Here is a 19,993-nt window from a genome sequence, read left to right on the forward strand (position 1 = left end):
GGACCACCCCAGGCCTGAAGGGGAGCTGCTGCTGGTTCTCTCCCCCGTGCCCTGCCCTGCGACCTCTGACCACACATCCCTGATACTGGGCGTTGCCGCCAGCCCAGAGAGGAGCCGTCCGCTGGGTTGGCGAGGCTGCCATCGTCCATGAGGGCTGGGCCCTGGATTATGCCATCCAAGCCAGCGTGCCTGGGGCACTCAGAGGCAGCACCCGAGCAGCCCACCGCCCATGGGCATCTGCACCCTGAAGGCAAAATGCTCAAGGGGCAGCTTCCAGGCACAGACAAAGACCTCACCCCCTGCCCAGAGTCCCTGCCCACCGACAGCTGTCAGGGCCCAGAGAAGAGTCCAGTGCTCCCTCTGAACATTCCAGCAAAAGTCAGCAATGAGGACCCGCAAGCTAAGGCAAATCCCTTTACCCCAAAGCCGCCGACGAGGCCCAGGCTGGAGCGAGCGCTGTCCCTGGATGAGAAGGGCTGGAGGAGACGGCGTTTCCGAACCAGCCAAGAGGACCTAGCCTCCCGGAATGGGGCCAGCCCCTCCAGGGGCTCCTCGCAGGACGAGGCCCCTGGTCCCCCCGCCCCCAGTGGCCCCCCGCCCTGCCTGAGCACCTCCTTGCAGGAAATCCCCACGTCCCGCAGGCCCCCAGGCAGCCCCCTCCCTGTGGGGTAACTGTCTTTCTGGAATGATCAGCACTTCCCTGGACCTCCTGCACCGGGACGGCGCCGCAGCCGGGAGCACCCCCAGGCTGGCCGGCGTGCTTCCCCCACGGCCAGTGCCCGCCATGGAGCAGACCGTGGTCTCCCACTCCCTGCGGACAGCGAACAAGGTGGACGAGGACCACGCCGACTACAAGCTCCGCCTGCAGACCAGGCTGTTCCGGGCCCACAGCAGCCTGGGCCCCGGCCGGCCCCCGAGCCCCCTGGCCTGCGACAACTGTTCCCTTCGCTCGGCCAAATCCTCCTTCAGCCTCCTGGCGCCCATCCGCACCAAGGACGTCCGGAGCAGGTAGGGCACCCGGGGTGGGTGCCACCCGGGCCTCTGTTTCAGCGTCGTAAAGCAAGCTGCGCACGAGGCACGTGAAGGTGTTCTCCTAAAGCCCTGTGAGGTGCATGAGCGTGGAGACTAGAGCAGGTCTTCCCTCACTAGCCCCATCCCCCAGCTCCTTCCGGAACTTTCCTTCACATCTCAGCACTGTGCCTGGCCCGGTGCCTGTGATGTAGGTGGTTCTGATCCCTGATACCTACACACTGTGCTGGGGCACGCTCTTCCTTGCTCTTTCTTGCTGCATCTTGGACAGCCTTCTTTGTCGGTGTCTGCCCTGTGGTCTGTCGGGCTGCAGGATTCTAAGATGCGCTATTGAGCCAGGCTGTTACTCAACCTCTTTGCGAAGGACGAGTATCAGGGGGACCTCAGTGGGCGGCGGCTGGAGTGCAGCAGCGAGCAGCCGTGCCGTGCTCCGTGCATGTGCACGCCGGGCACCTTTCCAGGACGGATAGCTAGAAGTGAAATTGCTCGACTGAGGGCGCAGGCTCTCGGTGACTACGGTGAGCCACACTGAGGGGAGGGTCCCTGGGGTCCACTCACTGGTGGGAGGGGGACACCGGGCAGGGCCTGATCTGCTGCACTTTGCTTCCAGGAGTGTCCCGTGACTTCTCGTGCCTTCTGGGACTCAGTTTGCTGAGCGCCCCATCGATCGGCCTTGCTCTTGGCCCCCACAACCCCCTGGACAAGGGGGGCTCGCATTGCGCCAATGCCTGGTTTCCGGGCTTTATGAGGCTTTAATAATTAATCCACATTGATTTTTTTATGGCTTGAAAAGAAGCTGAGTGCTGCCCCTGATGTCAGTCCTCTGCTCACGACTCCCGAACACATGCCCCTCCCTCCCCAGGCCAGAGCCGTGAATCTGCCAGACTGGGGTCCCAGCGCATTCAAAGCCGTGACCTCTTCTCCAGGCCTGGCCTTCTCCCCAGAGCTCGGTCCCAGGCCCCTGTGTGTGCCCAGGCTGTAAGTCAGAAAGTGTTCCTCCACCCTCCTCTCCTTCCCTCCCACAGTCCCGTCCATCCGGCCCGGCTGAGATGACAGCTCCCGTGCCTCCTGCTTCTCCCCACCCTGCCCCTACCGTGCTGGCCAGACCTCCACTCCCCACCAGGGCTGGGTCTGTTTTTCGACACATAGGGCCGAGGCCCTGAGTTGGGCCCACACCGCCCACTTCCCGATGTGGCATCCAAGGCCCTGGCTGGAGCCCTGGCCCCCCTTCTGTCACCAGCCTCTACTCTCGTTGCTGCCCCTGTCTGCCACCCCTCCGATCAGGCCGAGGCCAGCTCCAACCCCGCAGACGTGGCGCTGGGGGAGGGCAAGTGTGAGATGGTCACTGTGTCAGTGTCCTGGGGCTGCTGTGACCACTTACCACGCACTGGGCAGCTTAAAAGGACAGAAATTTACTCTCTTACTGTTCTGGAGGTCAGAGTCTCAAATCCAGCTGCAGGCAGAGTGGGGCCCCCGTCGGAGGCTGAGGGTGAGATCCTTCCTGCCTCTCCCAGCTTCTGGTGGCTCCAGGCTCCTCAGCCTGTGGCACCTCCCTCCAGTCTCTCCTCCGTCTCCATACTCCTTCTCCTGTGTGTGTGTGTCCTTTCTTCTTCTTAGAAGGACACGAGTCACTGGACGTGGGGCCCACCCAGCAGGATCTCATCTCGAGATCCTTAACTATTCCATCTGCAAAGACCCCCTTTCCAAATAAGGTCACATTCGCAGGTTCTGGGGTGAGGAGGCGGACGGAAGGTGGCCCTTCCCTCCCTCGGCCCAGGTGAGCCCAGCAGTGGAAGCCGGGCAGGTGGTCCCCCCAACACTGCAGGGAGGGCCCCGCCCCCCACACTCCCTCCTGCTCCCTCCATCAGAGGCAGGGGGCAGGGGGGTTGTTTATAGGACAGAACGGTTCCTTTGTTAAAATAATTCATTGTGAGTTTCTTGGGAAGGGCGGGATCTCTGAATGCATTTGAAGTATTATTACACTGTTTAAATTAAGCACAGTTTCTGTGGACTTGCCTACTATATAGAGTGAGAAGCACATCTCCGAATCAGATCCCCCGTTCATTATTTTCAGACGAGAAGCCAGCGCTGGGCTGGTGGGCTTCCCACCCCCAGTTCTGCCTGAAGTCTCCATTCCAGACCCTCCTAGTGTTTGAGAACAGGGGGTGGGCACACTTACTCTGTAAAGGACTGGGTAGTAAATATTTCCATTTCGTGAGCCATATGGTCTCAAAAAGAAAAAAAAAGCAGCCACAGACCACACATACACCAGCAGCCGTGGCTGTGTGTCAATAACACTTTATTTAGGGACACTGAAATTTGAAGTCTGTATTTTCCTGTTTCATGAAATACTGTTTTTTCCCAGCCATTTAAAAGTGTAAAAACGACTCCTTGCTCGTGGGCTGTATGCAGACGAGCCGGGCCGGATGTGGCTCCGTCAAGGCCGCGGGCCCTGGCCTGGGAGGGGCGGGTGCTTTGGGAGATGCGAGGGGCACATGGGCTTTGCTTCCCAGACACTGGGAGGCAGGAACTCGGCCCGAGCTGCCTGCGGGTGTTTGTTGAGCACGCTGGGCCTGTTAGGATTCTCAGCAGGGCGGGGCGAGCTCCGGGAGGTTCCTCCCTCCCGCCCTGATTTAGTTCACGTCCTACGAAGCTTGGCGAGCGTTTAAGAATTTCTCATGCAGGTTGCTAAGAACTGGATTCTGGCTTTCTGTCCGTCACCTGTGGAGCCATGCTCCTAAGTTGACCCTCGAATATTGGTTCCTCTTTGCAAGACTAAGGAATAAGATTTCCTTAGCAAATTGGAATGAAAAGCATAAGAAGTTTGAAAAATACTCCGGGTTTCTGTTACCTGATGTCACGTTGACTCCCAGCGTTCCCCCCGAGAACTCCAGCCAGCAGTCCTGGAGTGAAATCAGCGTAAGCCCACAGTGACGGAGCGAGAACCCTGGCATCTGCAGGTGACAAGTTCCCCTTTCTCCGGAAGGCGAAGGCAGGAGGTAACTGATGTGCCAGACAGCTTGGAGGGGTGCGTTCGTGGAGAGATGCCCCCCGACAACGGTGGGAGTGACCCTGGGGCAGAGGCCCGAATTGCTCGGTCACACCAGGTTGTTCAGCCCCAGGGGAGAGCCCTCCACCTGCGCTGCCCCAAGCCCACCCTCTCAGCAGCCAGCTGACCCCATCGTCCCACACCACAGCCCCCGTCGCCGGGCCTCGTCACATCCCAGAACCCGCTTGGCCTCCGTGGAAGCAGCGAGGGGCCTTGGAAGAACCTGCTGCGTCCGTGAAACCAGAAAGCGCATCCTGTGAAGAGCAGCTGTTTACGATTCCTCGTGGCAGCTGCATTCCCACGCGGCTGCTCGGGTGACGGCTGAGAGGAGGGCCGTGCTAGGGGACTGATCAGGCTGATGCCGTCTGAGCCCACCAGCCCATCTTGATGTCACTGGGGAGGAACACGACACACGGAGCTTGTCGGGGCAGATCTGCCTGGAAATGGCAGCAGAATCTAATCAGCCTCCGGACATTGTGACCACCCAGGAGACGGTGGAGTCCGCACTGTGGGACCTGACAGGACTGATGGCCAGTGTCCCCAGCAGACGGATGGCACGGGAGAAACAGGCCCGTCATAGGACTAAGACCTAAGAGACAAAGCAGCCAAACACAGGGTGTGGCCGCCGTCTGGGTCCTGACCTCGAGCTGGGTTGGAAGAAGGGTCTGGAAGGAGGGCTCCCGGATGCAGGAGGACTGCGGACAGTGCAGCTGGAGACAGTGGAGCCGAGCACAGTGCAAGCAGCAGAGGGACAGTCACGGGGAGCACACACAGTGCCACCTCCCCAGCTGGCGCCCTGAGCACCAGCGGAGGCAGGCGCCATCGAGGGAGGCTGAGGGGGGTGGGGCTTTGGGGAGGGGGGCTGCCACCGCGACAGCAGCGCACGGGCCACCTGCCGAGACACAGCTCACAGATGTCTTCTTGAGGGAGGGTCTGGTGGGACGGGGTGCGTCAGCTAAGAACAGGTTTTTTTGGTTTAAAACAGCTGAAGAAAATCAATTCAGGGGCAGCCCCGTGGCCAAGGGGTTAAGTTCGCGTGCTCCACTTTGGCGGCCCAGGGTTTGGCTGGTTTGGATCCTGGGCGTGGACATGGCACCGCTCATCAAGCCACGCTGAGGCGGCATCCCACATAACACAACTAGAAGGACCCACAACTAAAAAGTATACAACTATATACTGGGGGGATTTGGGGAGAAAAAAAAAGATTGGCAACAGTTGTTAGCTCAGGTGCCAATCTTTAAAAAAAAATCAAAGCAGTGCTAACGTCTCATCGTATGTGAAAACTGCGCGAGACTCCGATTCCGATTCCGGCGTCTGTAGAGAAAGTTTGGTCGGCGCGCAGCCGAGCCCTGTCCTTCCCAATCGGCAGCAGCTGCTCTCAGCGGAGTTGAGTGGCTGAGACAGAGCGATGGCCCAAAAAGCTGAAATACTATCTGGCTCCTTACAGAAGAGTTTGCTGACCCCTGTGGCAGAGGAAACCAGTGTTGAGGGGGACCCTCTGGGCGGGCAGAGGCTCTATTGTCTTCTGTTAGGGCCTTTGCAACACTGTTTGACATTTTTAACTATTTGCATGCGTTACTCTATTAAAATCATAAAATGGACGGAAACCGTGGGGTGCCATGGAGATGGGTGTATGCTGTGCTGCTCTTACGACCTCCCAATCCTGGACTGCGAGAGGAAGGCCAAGGCCCCGCCTGAGAAGGACCACGTGTCCTCCCCCAAGTCGACTAGTAGTCAGGAAGCCCACCTTGACCTCCACAGCCCTGCCAGGGGCTTGCCCCTAAGAGGTTCCACCAAGCCCAAAATGTCACCTTCGCGTCCCTTCTCAGGAGGCGATTGAGGAAAGTCGAATGTGTCCTGTCATTTCTAGAACTGTGATCTTGGTGGGTTTTCTGGGAGAGCAGGTGGCCCACAGTGCTGTGCTCCATGAGGACCGACAGGGTCTTTAAGAGACTTGTTGCTGGGGGGGGGCTGAGGCCGGCAGCTGTGCCCGCGGAGGTGTGTCCCTGCCGCGGTCCCCTCCCTGGACCCATCCGCTCCACCCCCCGAGTTCAGCCCGCCCCTCTCTCTGCAGGAGCTACCTGGAGGGGAGCCTCCTGGCAAGCGGGGCCCTGATGGGGGCCGACGAGCTGGCCCGCTACTTCCCGGATCGGAACATGGCCCTCTACGTGGCCACCTGGAACATGCAGGGCCAGAAGGTAAGCAGGCCACCCCACTCCCACTCAGGATGAGGCTAGGGTTCTTTCTAGACTCTCTCCCAGGGCCTCTGAACCGTGTGGTCTGCCCGCCCCCTCGCCAACTCCCCTGTCACCCGGAGAGAAGCCTCACCCGTGACACCCCTGCCTCACCCACCTCTCCACTGCCCAATGGCTATAATGTGTTCTTTTCACGTACACGCTTTATTTATTTATTTTTAAATTTTTCTTGAGTTAATGATAGGTTACAATCTTGTGAAATTTCAATTGTACATTATTGTTTGTCAGTCGTGTTATAGGTGCACCACTTCACCCTTTATGCCCACCCCCACCCTCCCTTTCCCCTGGTAGCCACTAATCTGCTCTCTTTGTCTACATGTTCAAATTCCTCATATGAGTGGAGTCATACAGAGATTGTCCTTTTCTGTCTGGCTTATTTCACTTAACATAATTCCCTCAAGGTCCATCCATGTTGTTGCAAATGGGAAGGTTTTGTTCTTTTTTATGGCTGAGTAGTATTCCATTGTATATATGTACCACATCTTCTTTATCTAATCATCTGTTGATGGGCACTTAGGTTGCTTCCATGTCTTGCCTATTGTAAATAATGCTGCAATAAACATTGGGGTGCATGGGACGTTTGGAATTACTCACTTCAAGCTCTTTGGATAGATACCCAGTAGTGGGATGGCTGGGTCATAAGGTATTTCTGTTTTTAATTTTTTGAGGAATCTCCATACTGTTTTCCATAGTGGCTGCACCAGTTTGCATTCCCACCAGCACTGTATGAGTGTTCCTTTTTCTCCACAACCTCTCCAACATTTGTTGCTATTAGTTTTAGATATTTTTGTCATTCTAACGGGTGTAAGGTGATATCTTAGTGTAGTTTTGATTTGCATTTCCCTGATGATCAGCGATGATGAGCATCTTTTCATGTGCCTATTGGCCATCAGTATATCTTCTTTGGAGAAATGTCTGTTCATGTCTCCAGCCCATTTTTTGATCGGGTTGTTTGATTTTTTGTTGTTGAGTTGTGTGAGTTCTTTATATATTATGGATATACACGCTTTATTTTTTAGAGCACTTTTAGGTTCACAGCAAATTTGAGAGGAAGATAGAGATTTCCCATCAACCCCTCCCCCAGCCCGCGGCAGCCTCCCCACGGCAGCGCCCACCTCAGGGCCCGGTTGCCACAGCCAATGCCCCTGCACTGACTCGTCCTCACCCAGAGCCTGTAGTTGACCTTGGGGTCACTCTTGGTGTACATTCTGTGGGTCCTGACAATCGCGTGTCAACCTTAAAAATAAAACAGCCAGTTATCTTACCAACAAAAGGCATTTCTTCGGGAATTACTGAAGAATTGCAATTTGGGACCTGCAATTCTATGCTGCCATGCTATGGCGGACCACAGGGAAGTCCAGCCGTCGAAGGAGAGGAACGTTACTTTGTAGAGAAACAGGAGGAAGTTGGGAGGGGCTGTTTTGCACAAAGTCCACTGGAGAAAAGCAAGAGTTCAGGGTGGTGATGGCTTCTCACGGGCTGAGCTGCTGGGGTCCTAGATTTCTGTCTGGGACGCGATGGACATTGCCTCCTGTGTTGACGGCTCCTGGAACTGGCCTGGACGGGCTGCACGGGAGCGCCCCCTTCGGGCCTCCTGACTCCATTTGAAATGAGGTTTCCCTTTATTAGTTGTCACACGTGTGAGGACACATCCACCGTTGTGCACCAGAGTAGCGTTCGGTCCGCTGTGGCGTCATCAGACAGGCACAGAGTGGCATTATCCATGTCTGTTTCACACTGTGCGTCTCCCGCAACACACGGGGGCCCCCACCCTCGCGTTCCCCTGAACCCGCCTGGAGCCCACCTGAGAGCTGGGCGCTCAGGAAAGCTTTGCTGATGAGATGAGAGTGGAAGCCTCCGGCCCTCTGACCGCCGGTCAACCCACAGCTGGACAGATGGGGGGTTGCATGCTGACTTCTGGGCGTTTGCTTCTGGGGATGTCCCCATCAGCTTTCTCTCCAGCTCACCCCCGTGTCTCCCTGGGACTCCCCTCACACAGTGGGGTCTGTGCTCAGGTTAGCGGGCTCTGGTCCCCCTGCATGTGGGGTGCTCTGATTTCTGGGCGCCAGACGTGGACTTTTCTAGACTGTGGGGGACCCTAATGCCTGGTGGAGTGAGGGAGATGACTGCTGCCACAAGTGGGGTCTCGGGCCGTATCCCAGGTGCCACCTGTTGCATGCATGTGCCAGGGTGGTGGTTTGTTTTTTTTTTTTTTTTTTGAGGAAGATTAGCCCTGAGCTAACTGCTGCCAGTCCTCCTCTTTTTGCTGAGGAAGACTGGCCCTGAGCTGACATCCGTGCCCATCTTCCTCTCCTTTACATGTGGGATGCCTACCACAGCATGGCTTGCCAAGCGGCGCCATGTCTACACCTGGGGTCTGAACCGGTGAGCTCTGGGCCGCCAAGAAGCGCAATGTGCGCACTCAACTGCTGCACCACGGGGCCGGCCCCCTAGGGTGTTTAATGATGAGAGGATGGAAGGACCCCCGCTTCATGGGGCTGAGTCCCAGGCTGCTGTTCAGGGGGACGGGTGCTGGGGAGAAAATAAGGCAGGGCTGCCATTGGGATGAGGTTTGGCCGATGTGACTGGCAGCCTGAGGAAACAGCGCCCAGAACGAGAGGGGAGTGACTTTCTCTGAGTTGAAGGAGAAGGCAGGTGCCCAGGCTGGTGGCTCCGCCATCTTCAGGGAGCCACCCTGCCCGTCCACAGGGCGTGGCCCTCGTCCAGGGCCCAGAGGGCCAGAGCCGGGCAGCAGGCGGCGTCACGGGCAGCAGGGTGGGGGCGTGAAGACGGGTGAGGGGCTCACCTCCAGGACCCCGCCGCGCCCCAGCCGGGCCGGGGGCTGCAGCGAGGGCGGGAGTGCAGGGGGAGGGGGTGTCTCTGCCCCTATTTGCATGTGGGGGATGCACACTTAGGGCTGCGGTGGCTGCAACTGAGCCAACAGCAGCGTGCACAGGGGTCACATGGCGAGGGAAGGGGTGCGGACGTGGCCTCGGTGCTGACAGGCTGGGGGTGGAGAGGTGGCCTGCCCAGACCTGGGGCTCCCTCAGACACGTCCCGTCTGCAGCCTCGGTTCCCCTCCTTCAGGAGAGGCCAAGGGGTCCCCAGGCCGGGGGAGCCACGCGTGCTGGGCCCTTGCGGTCCTTGCTATGCGCTGCTTTTCCGCAGGAGCTGCCCCCAAACCTGGACGAGCTCCTGCTGCCCGTTGAGGCCGACTACGCCCAGGACCTGTACGTCGTCGGGGTCCAGGAGGGCTGCTCCGACAGGTAGGGCCCCCTCGCCGCCCCACGCCTCCCCGGCCTGCCATCCCTCCTGGGTCCTTGGAGCAGCGGCACCGAGGTGGCCTCTGGGGCTGACGCTGCTGTGGCCCGAGACCCCGTTGTAACACGGCCGAGACAAGGGCCTGGGCAAGCCTGGGCTGAGCACGGGAGTCACTTTTTCTCAAGTGGTGACTCAGAGGATTTAAAATAAACAAGATTCACCTTCTTGTAACGAAATCACTGACCTAAGAGCATACAAAGGCAGCGAAGAGCAGCTCACCACTCAGTCCTCTCCAGGCTCCAAGCCCGACCCCCAAGCGGTGTCACTGACCCACCCTGGGGTCCATGGGGGCTGCTGCTTACCTGCCCTAGGTCTGGCAGCACGCCCTGCATGGTTGTTGTGAGTTCACCTGGTGAGGGGGGCTCCAGGTGGCACACGCGTGTCCCCCCTCCCCTCGCTGCAGCAGGAGACCTGGCTGGAGCGGAGGTGCCTGGACCCTTGGGGACACCAGGGGACAGGGCTCTGCTCCCCGCAGGCCCTGGCCTCCGGGTGAGGTGGCCTCATTCCTGCCTGGCCTGGGATTTCCCCCTGGCCTCTGCCCAGGTGGGCCAGGGCCTCTTGCTCAGGGTCGGGGCCCGGCTCTGTGTCACTGGAGTGTTTTCAAGGCGGTGGGTGACCCAGGCCCGTGCCCATCTCTGGGTCTGTTCCAGGAGGCCAGGCCTCGCAGGCCCAACAGGCCCAGTGACTCCTGGTGTTGCCCCTCCACCCTTCTTCCTGCAAGACGAGGGGGCCGGATCAGGGGGTTCCCTCCCGGTGGCTCCTCGAGGGGCTCTCTGGGCTGCGGGTTCTGGGCGGCAGAGGTGGGAGGCGCTGGCCCCCTTCCCAGGCGACGTCCGCTTGCTCCCTCAGGCGGGAGTGGGAGACTCGCCTGCAGGAGACGCTGGGCCCGCACTACGTCATGCTGTACTCAGCGGCCCATGGCGCACTCTACATGTCCGTGCTCATCCGCCGGGACCTCATCTGGTTCTGCTCAGGTAGCACCCGCTGCCCCTGCCCTCCAGGCACCAAGCCCCTGTCACCACAGCCCTGGGGATGTGGACACATGTGCAGTGGACGCTGGCGGCGCGCCGCTCTGGCAGCCTTGGGGCCTGGGGCGTGGTGGGCCCCACAGTGTCCTGGCCACAGTGTCTTGGCCAGTCAGCCCTGCTTCGTTCCCACAGAGGTGGAGAGCTCCACGGTGACCACGCGCATCGTGTCCCAGATCAAAACTAAGGGGGCCCTGGGCGTCAGCTTCACCTTTTTCGGCACCTCCTTCCTCTTCATCACGTCCCACTTCACCTGTAAGTCACGCGCCCCGAGTCCCAAGCGCTGCCTGGGGATGCACTTCCCCCGCGTCTGTCAAGAGGTAACGGCCTTAAGAGGCAGTCCCAACAGCAGAGAGGGCCGGGTCCCTCAGTGGCCCCGGGCCTGTGAGGAGCCCCTGACACTGGTGACGGTGGCTTCCGTCCTGCCGGGCTCCATTCTGAGTGCCAAAAGCAGATCTGTCAAGGAAGGCATCAGCGCCTACGCAGCAGATAACCCGGTGGGGCGGGTCATTGCGTAGATGCTGAGTGATTCCAGCCTGCTGCAGGGGTGGCCGGGGGTGTCCTTACCGGGGACTGACCACGCAGACGTCCAGCCTGTGTTCGGAAACCTGCCTCTCGAGGGGCCCCACCCGCTCTGTTCTTGCAGCTGGAGACGGGAAGGTCAGCGAGAGGCTGGTGGACTACACCAAAACCATCCAGGGCCTCGCGCTGCCCAAGAACGTGCCGGACACCAGCCCCTACCGCTCCGACTCAGGTGAGCCCACAGAGGGCACCGAGCAAGGCTCCCTGCCGCTAGGGTGGCAGCTTCTGCCTTGGTCTTCGGTTGTTTACTGGAGACAAACTCTTTAGAGCTTTTGAGAGCCAAGGTCAGAAAAGTCTGGGAGGTCACTGGCCGACCAAAATAAGTCCTCTCTGGAAAGAGGCTCGGCGCCTGCTTCTCACAAGGCATGCCTGCATTGGCCCACTTAGCGGCTGGGCAGACCCTGTCTGCGAAGCTGAGTAGCTTCCACGCGGAGCGTGGTGTCTAGGGCCTGGGGTCTGTCCTCGCCCCCAAGCCTCCTTCCTCCTGTGTGGCCTCCTGCCCCCTGGCTGTGCTGGGAGGAGCCAGGGAAAGTCAGAGGTGCATGCGTGCGAAGCGTGTCCGCTCGCAGTGAGCATGAGGGCGCCTGTTGGCGGCTGAGACCATCCATGAAGCTCCGGGATTGTCTGTCACTGTTTAAATGAAAAAGAAAACCATGAACTCGAATGTCAACCCAGAAAGCTTTGCAGCACGTGCCCCCCACAGCCCTGAGCCCCCAGGTGGCCAGCTGGGGCTGCGACCCGCCTCCCTGGGGAGTCCTTGCCCGCCGTGGCTCTGGGGGTGGGGGTGCAGACCAAGTCCTGTCCCTAAGGCAAGGCGAGCATGGGGAGGGCTGGGCTCACCGTGCTTCCTGGCTTCTGGCCCAGCGGACGTCACCACCCGGTTTGATGGGGTCTTCTGGTTTGGAGACTTCAACTTCCGCCTGAGCGGGGGGCGCATGGCCGTGGAGACCATCCTGAAGCAGGACCTGGGGGTGAACGTGCCAGCCCTGCTGCAGCACGACCAACTTACTCGGGAGATGAAGAAAGGTGAGGCCTGGGAAGAGGCATGGGCCATGGGGAGGACGCGTGGACCACCGAGGAGGAGTGTGGACCACCTGAGGAGGAGGCATGGACCACCGGGGGGGAGCAAGGACCACAGGGAGGAGGGGTGGACCATGGGGAGGAGGCATGGACCACAGGGAGGAGGGGTAGACCTCGGGGAGAGGGCGTGGCCCATGGCTCCATGCCAGCTAGTCTGAGGCCATGCCTGTGCCTGCCCCAGGGTCCATCTTCAAGGGCTTCCAGGAGCCAGACATCCACTTTCTCCCATCGTACAAGTTTGACATCGGGAAGGACTCCTACGACACCAGCTCCAAGCAGAGGACGCCCTCCTACACGGTGCGTGTGCTCCTGTGGTGGGGCCGGCTCTGCAGCTGGCTGTGGGCAAGCCACTGGAGACGGGGTGCAGGGTTGGCATCTGGTGTCCCCATCTGCTCCCGCAGGGCTGGGCATCCCCCAGCACGCCTAGCCCCGTCCAGTGCCCAGACGCCTCCAATACAGTGGGCTCCCGCAGGTGTGGCATTGGCAGGCGGCCTCTGCCTCAGAGCAGCCGGGCTGGGAGGCAGGCGGGCCGAGCTGTGCAGCAGCACCGCACCATCGGTCCCCAGCCTGTGGGTCACTTCCTGCAGGACCGGGTCATGTACAGGAGCCGCCACAAGGACGACATCTGTCCGGTCAAGTATTCCTGCTGTCCTGGGATCAGGACGTCTGACCACCGCCCCGTGTACGGCCTGTTCCGGGTGAAAGTGAGGCCAGGGAGGGACAAGTCAGTATCCTCGTCGCACGTCCTCCCTCTCGGGCTCTGGGCTGGGGCAGCAAGCACTCCGGGCAGGGTTGGGTGACAACTTTGGACCTGAGTGCATGCCGTCGTCTCGTTACGTCCTGACACCCCCAGATAGGGTCAGGGTTCCGGCAACCCCACACGGGCAGCGCTGGCATTGGTTGATCTGGAGTAGTTGTTATGAGAGCAATGTGCCCAAGGGTGGGGACCTTGCCTGGCCCCTGTGCCTGTGAGGCTGCCTGGACCCCTCTGGAACAGCAAGGCGGCGGCGTGGGCTACCGTACAGCCAACCCAGGCACAGGAGCAGGAGCAGGCCCGCTCAAGGCTGGTTCCTGTCCCTTCCTGTCATGACGCAGGGCCTGGCACGGGCTTGAGAGGGGGTTTCGGCGCCTCACAGTGTCTCCCCTCACTCAGGGCCACGCCTGTGGTGTGGGGGGTGCAGCCTGAGGGACTGAGGCCCAGCACTTCTTGGGGGCCATGTGCTTACAGGAAACAGCCGACTCCAGGTGTCTAGTGGTCAGGGGCGCCCTCCTGATGGTTCTTTCCCCCACAGCATCCCGCTGGCTGCTGGCAAGTTTGACCGAGAACTGTACTTAATAGGAATTAAAAGACGGATTTCCAAAGAGATTCAGAGGCAGCAAGTGCTGAAGAACCAGCACTCCAGCACCGTCTGTACCGTTTCTTGAGGAAGCTTGCCGAGGGAGGGCTTGTCACCCACGGTGTGGGAGGTCTGACCCCAAACCCTGGAAGACAGAAGAGGTTGCAGTTCGGGCATCTGGCCCTCCTTGGGGTGCAGGTGAGCCGCTGCGGGCTGGCCTTCCTCCTTACCAGGACCCCAGCAGGAGGCTGCAGGCTGGAGAGAGCACCGGCCCTGAGGGCCTGGTGTCCGTCCCTGCTTGCTCACCGCAGCCCGACTCACGCCCCTCAGGGCAGGCCAGCACCCGCCACACCTCCGGGCACTCTCGGTGGCACACGTCAAGTCAGGGCTGCCCGGAGCCAGTGTTTGCTGCCAGTCCCGTGTGTCAATCTGCATCCTCCCAGCAGCCCTCCTCATCTGAGCTCTGGTGGCCCAGCACTGGGGGAGGCTGCTCGGGGGCGGGTGACCCTGGGCCTCAGGTCCCAGGGACGCACACTAGGACCAGGCTGAGGCTGAGTCAGTCAAAGCCGACAGGAGGCCAAAGCCAGCCGACCTCCCACGAGGGAGCGTGGTGCCCGATGCTGGGCTGGGACCAGGAGGGCCCCGGCCAGCGTTCCAGGGCCGCATCCTGGTCTCAGGTCTGGGCTCCCAACTCCGGCCACCACCTCTCTCCTGTCCTGTTTTGGTAACTTCAGACCATTTGCTCCGTAACATCAGCCACGAGTGGCGTTGATGTAAGTGGTGCGTTTCCTGGCCTGAGAAGCTGTTAGAATGTCAGCACCTTGCCAACCTAGGCCGGTGCCCACTAACCACATCCTGGATCTTTTCTTAAACGGTTTAGGGCCCATTATTGCTCTGAGTCTTATCCCATCTCTTGAAAAAGACAAAGGCTTTGAATGTGGGGAAATCCAGGGGCATTCAACCTAGCATTTTAAATTATTTATTTTTCCATATTTATATTTTTAAATAAATGTATATATTGAATCTTAAACTCTTCCTGGCCAAAGATTGAGTCCTAGAAAGAAACAGCCTGCATGCACACCCTGTTCATACAACGCTCTTACAAGAAAAGGCAGGAAGTTTGCTCCTGCGTCCATCCACCGCCCCTGGGGACCTGTGAGCCACAAAGGGGCCTCCGGGAGAAGTGAAACTTCAGACCTGAGTGAATCGTGATGAAATGATAAGTCAAGTCAAAGAATGGTGTGTCAGACTTTTATTAGCAGCTGCTTCCAAAATATGGAATTTAAGTTTTAAAGCAATACACACCCAACCTTTTGATTCAAGTGGCAGAAATTCCAGAATGAGAAGGCACAGCCAATCCCATCTAATTTCAGGAAACTATTCAGATTGTCTGTATGTATGAAATTTTGCTCAAATGAACATGCCGTCGAGTTGCAAGTCAATTAACTGAAAATCTCTGTTAGAAAGATTTTTGTGATGAGGCTTGAAATGAGTAAGATTTTTCCTTCCAGGCATTTTCTCTGACCCAAACCATGGAAAAGAGATTTCAGTGAGACCCCGGGGTCTGTTAGTTTGGCCCGAGACCAAGCTCCCCGTCTCTGGGGAATCACATCCGTCCAAGAGGATCGTGGGTCTGAAGTTCAGCGAATGCCTTCAAACCAGCCTTCAGGGTTAGGTGAATGGACCGTCACTTGGGAAGTCAGTTTAAAATGCAAGTTAACGCAGATGAAATTGGCCAGTCTGGACAAGCAGCTTCATAAAGATTTGTGAACGTGACCCGGCGTGAGGGTGGTTTTTAAATTTGGCTCTCGTCATTCTCAGACACGCATCCCTCCTGTCACTCCTCCAGCAAGTGCCTGCCGGGGCCTCCAGAGACCAGCTCTGCACAGCCCAGGGGCATGGGGGCTGTGGCCCAGCCAGCCCGTCCAGGGAGATGTCGACAAAGATGACAAAGCAGATGGGGGAAGATGGGTTGGGGGCTGAAAGGGTGCCAGGGAAGGCCCCGAGAGCGACCTCTGGGTAAAGGGGCAGGAGGGAGGGAGAGGTCTGGGGGCGGGTATCGAGAGAGGGATGGAGGAGGGGGCAAGGGAGGCGGAAATAAAGAAAATAAAGGGAAATAAAGAAATAATAAAGAAAACTTATGTTAATGCCAGCTTCCAAAACAGACACCTGTCTGGTTAGTAGCAGTTTCTAGAATGTTCCTAAAGCTGCTGGGTGGTCAGAAGTTCAACTCCAGGTCTGCATGAGCTTTGAAGGCCAAGGTGAGGTTCACCCCCTCATCTCATGAGCTACGTCCCCACCTTAATGCACATTTGCTGTGCAGCCAAACTTCTGACCTGTCTACCGCCAGGTCCCTTTCCCAGTGTGGTCACCACAGGAAACATGACACCTGGCAATGCACTGCTGGACCACCTGCCATTTGCCTCCGGCCCACCTCCCTTGCTCCGCCCCCAGTGGACTGGGCTGTAAGGGGTGTGCGGAGAGCGGTGCAGGGCCCGGGACAAATGCAGTCGCTGAGGCTGGAACACATGTTGCAGAGGCAGATGACAAGAGGCCCTGGCAAAATAAAGGCATTAAATAGCAGGAGTAATTTCAATATTTACTTGACTCCTTAACCATCCCTCCCTCTTCCATCTGTACTGCAGAGGCTGGGCTCTTAAAAGAGGACCGGGGGCCACTCTCTGCTCTGACAGAACCGTGCAGCCCAATTTTGTGCAAGCCACTGACTGCTGTGTGGCAGGTAGCTACCCTCTGAACTGGGGCAGCATGGGAACTACTCGACGCAGCACTGCAGGTTCTCAGGCCCCAGGCCCTCCCACAGGGAACCCCAGGGTTCTATGGGTGTCTAACTTCGAGAACCATGAAGCTAAGCTATGTTTCCAGTCATCTGACCTTGTGGTTCTCCTGAAACATCTACACACGCCTGAGGACTCCACAGCTCTTTATTCTTCTCATCTCTTAAGATGTTTCCAGGCTTTGCTGTTAGCACCCACCATCAGCTCTAAGAAACCAGCCCCGCCCCCACGCATTCTGATACCTCAGAAATCAGAATGTGTCTCCATTCCAGGGCAAGAGGCCTCACAACACTGGGTCAAACTGGACGACTCTCAGGGAGAAGGGGCCTGCTCGCCTGCCTGGAGCCATCTCTGTGTAGGAGGGCTGTGGTGGAGACAGCCCTCAACAAGGCTCCCGCAGGCGAGCGGGAGGGACACACTGCTGTGTGACCGCCACAGTGATGCAGAAGGCCCGGGTGCTGGCTGCGCTCCTGAAACCGACACGAGCTCTCGCCTCCCCCGGGACCCACCAAGGGGTTTGGTGACCATCTTGGGAAGCAGGTGAGCCTGGGTGGCACAAGCCTTCCAGGAAGCTGGGCAGGGCTGACCGGCCCACCGGCCTCTGTGATGAGACCACTAGCCTCAGGGGACCCGCGGTGACCCCACCTGCTGAAACTCACGAGAGTGTGACTGCCGCCCTGGTGTTACTACAGCCAGCTGCTCTGAGCTGTCTGCACTCCACCTGGGTCCTGGCTGGGCTGAAAGTAAATCTTTATCCCACTAACTGGCAAATCCAGCCCTGAAGGAACAGGAACTGAGCCGTGCTCTGATGACATGGCATTTGTTCACGTGTAAGAGAAGAGTCCCATAGTTTGCACCCTTTATGAATTTATGTGACTAAATTCACATCCAAAAAAACAGTATAAAATGTGCTCTGGGTACGGCTCTCAGCCGCGTCAGCCCTGGAGGGCCTCTAGCGGAAGAGCCGGTACGTCCGGGGCAGCCGCCCGTCTTTGCTCGACAGCGCCGCCTGGACGTGCTCGTACGTCGGCAGGTCCGTCAAATCGCCCAGCGCAGCCACGGCAGGCTTCCTGCGGAGCATCTGAGAAGCAACTCTCTTGATGTCTTCTGGCTTCACGTTGCCTGGCACGGAGAACAAACAGACTTCAGGGGACCGCCTGACGCCCACACTGATTCCGTCTGTCTCCATGTGACGGCTGTGGTCGCTAAACGGACCAAGTGCGGGGTCACCAATCTGGCATCACCCCCCACCTGTGGGGGAGGGGTGCTGAGGACTCCAGAGCGTCCACCTGCAGCCGTGTGTGGACTGCACAGCGAGTCAGGGTGACAGGGCAGAAGTGAGTTTTTCTCAGTAAACAAGGACTGCCAATGGTTTAAAAGTACTTTCAAATGCAGAAGGATGCACCACCCCAGAAGAGTTAATATGGTTAACAAAGAAAGAGCTTCCATCTCGTGAGTTAACCAGACGCTGGGTCTCAGGGCTGCATGGACAGAAGGACCAGGTGAGAACGAGGGGCCGAGGGGCTGCACGTGCTGTCCGGCCTGTAGAGGAGGGAGCCCAGGAGCCGCGGGATGTGTGAGAAGACGCCAACAGGAGGGTTACTTTGCTACAGAAGACGAGGCCTTAGGGAGACTGGTACTGTCACACTCGAGGGTCTCAGGGGGTTCCCAAAAGGAGGACAATGGCCCGTGCATGCGTGGAGCAAGCATGGTCCCTGGCAGGACTCCAGGCCCAAGAGATGTGGGCCTTTGAGAATCTGATGAAGCTCAGATAAACCTGTCCTGCAGAGTCACAAGCAAGTAAAATTTCGTGTGTAACTGGAGAAGGTTCAAGGACCCCCTGAAGGTCACTCATGGAAGGCCACAGAAATCTGCAGCTGAGACGCCTGCCAGGGCGCCACAAAGGCAACAGCATCTGAGCTGCCGCCTCTCCACGTGCAGAACAGCAGCGCGCCGAGCACTGTCCACCCATTGTCCTGCTGAACCCGCTTTAGAACCCAGAGCGGAAGTGGAAGGCCCTTTTACAAGGGGGACATGAAAAGTTGGGGTCCCACAAATAAGGAACACAGCTAACGAGTGGCAGGGCTGGGAAGTGAGCCTGGTAAGGGCCGAGGACGCAGGTGTGGAGCCAGCGCACAGGAGACCTGAGCCTGTCTTCTGGGAGGGAGAAGCCTCGTCTGAGCTGAGCTCTCGGCCCCAGCCCCGTATGGAGCGCGGTACTCACGGATGAGCGCGCACAGCTCCTGGGGCAGCTTTCTGGAACAGGTCGCCAGCACCTGCCTCCCGACGTCCTCAAAGATCACAGGCCTGGACTCCAGGTTCATCATGAGCATGGACATCAGCTGCGTCTTGGCTCGCTCCAGCTCCACCTGGGGATCAAGAACCAGGCCCCGGGGCGGATCCACAGCGGGCTCACACACCGCCACCCAGTCACTCACAGACGACTCAGCCAGCAGAGCAGCTGACGGGAGGCGTTCTGGCCACACCTTACCAGAGGCTGAAATCAAGCAAGACGGCCCTGCCCAGAGCAACCCTGCCCTGCTCCCTGCCGCCACCTCTGGGTCAGGTGGGAACCAGGTCCTGGGGCCTTCGCTACATTTCAAATAAGACCGTGTGCTTCCCGGGAGTTCTTGTGTACTGTTTAAAAAGTCTGCCATGCAGCATGAGAAGGGTAAAGTGCCAGACACCCTAACTCCAAGACCCCAAAGCTGGCCACACATCAAAATCACGAGGAAAAAAATTCAACACCCAGACCCCAGGTGCAGGGCCAAGAAACTGTGTTCCCCACGCTCCCTGAAAAGTTCTGAGGGGACCCACTCAACCCACCAACTCTGTCGCCTGAGCCCCTCATGAGGTACTAAGTTTAAAAATTGCTGCCCAGGGGGCTGGCCCTGTGGCCAAGTGGTTAAGTTCGCACGCTCCGTTTCGGTGGCCCAGGCTTTCACTGGTTCGGATCATGGGCGCGGACATGGCACTGCTCATCAGGCCACGCTGAGGCGGCGTCCCACATGCCACAACCAGAGGGATCTACAACTAGAATATACAACTATGTACTGGGGAGCTTTGGGGAGAAAAAGGAAAAATAAAGTCTTTAAAAATTGGTGCCCAGCGAACCGCGTCCACCAAGTCCAGACCGGAATGCTGGACTCGAGCACGGACGTCAGCTGCGTCTTGGAATGAGGGCACAGGAGGGAGCTCGCAAGAAACAAACAAATCTGGGAGCCGCAGAGTTTGAAGCTATATTGGCTGTTGAGATTCTGTATCATTTTTTAAGTAAAATAGTTCCTAATTTAAGACAGGTCTTTAACTTTTTTTTGCAATTTCAGGCAAATACTTAAAATTTATCTCAAATTGATTTCACATTAGTGGAAAGGACTGTTTTCCTCACAGGACACTAACAGAACCACAGCGCTAATTTTTAAATGCATTTTTATTTTCGGAGTAATACTTCTTTTTCTGATTAAAGAAAGAAAGTGTGATTATTGCAGACAACAGGGAACGTGCAGCAAAGAGGATCTGA

The 19,993-nt window shown here is 58.1% G+C and overlaps 2 protein-coding genes across 2 annotated transcripts in view; one reads left to right on the plus strand and one right to left on the minus strand.

Moving 5' to 3' along the window:
- Nucleotides 1-15,454, plus strand: INPP5E (inositol polyphosphate-5-phosphatase E). Its single transcript, XM_008541382.2, is given in 11 exon segments — nt 1-638; nt 640-1,008; nt 6,153-6,276; nt 9,502-9,599; nt 10,504-10,628; nt 10,815-10,934; nt 11,326-11,433; nt 12,126-12,287; nt 12,523-12,638; nt 12,929-13,065; nt 13,634-15,454. Coding segments are annotated over 11 exon segments (1,983 nt in total). The 5' UTR covers nt 1-147; the 3' UTR covers nt 13,767-15,454.
- PMPCA (peptidase, mitochondrial processing subunit alpha) overlaps nt 14,916-19,993 on the minus strand; it is a 12,925-nt gene continuing 7,847 nt past the window's right edge. Inside the window, exons 12-13 of the mRNA XM_070595327.1 lie at nt 18,698-18,842; nt 14,916-17,595 (exon numbers count right to left, since the gene is read on the minus strand). Coding sequence (XP_070451428.1) covers nt 17,426-17,595; nt 18,698-18,842 — 315 coding nt within the window. The 3' untranslated portion in view covers nt 14,916-17,425. The remainder of the gene's footprint in view (nt 17,596-18,697; nt 18,843-19,993) is intronic.

The sequence above is a fragment of the Equus przewalskii genome, chromosome 26, assembly GCF_037783145.1.
Source record: "Equus przewalskii isolate Varuska chromosome 26, EquPr2, whole genome shotgun sequence".
NCBI classification, from domain to species: Eukaryota; Metazoa; Chordata; class Mammalia; order Perissodactyla; family Equidae; genus Equus; species Equus przewalskii.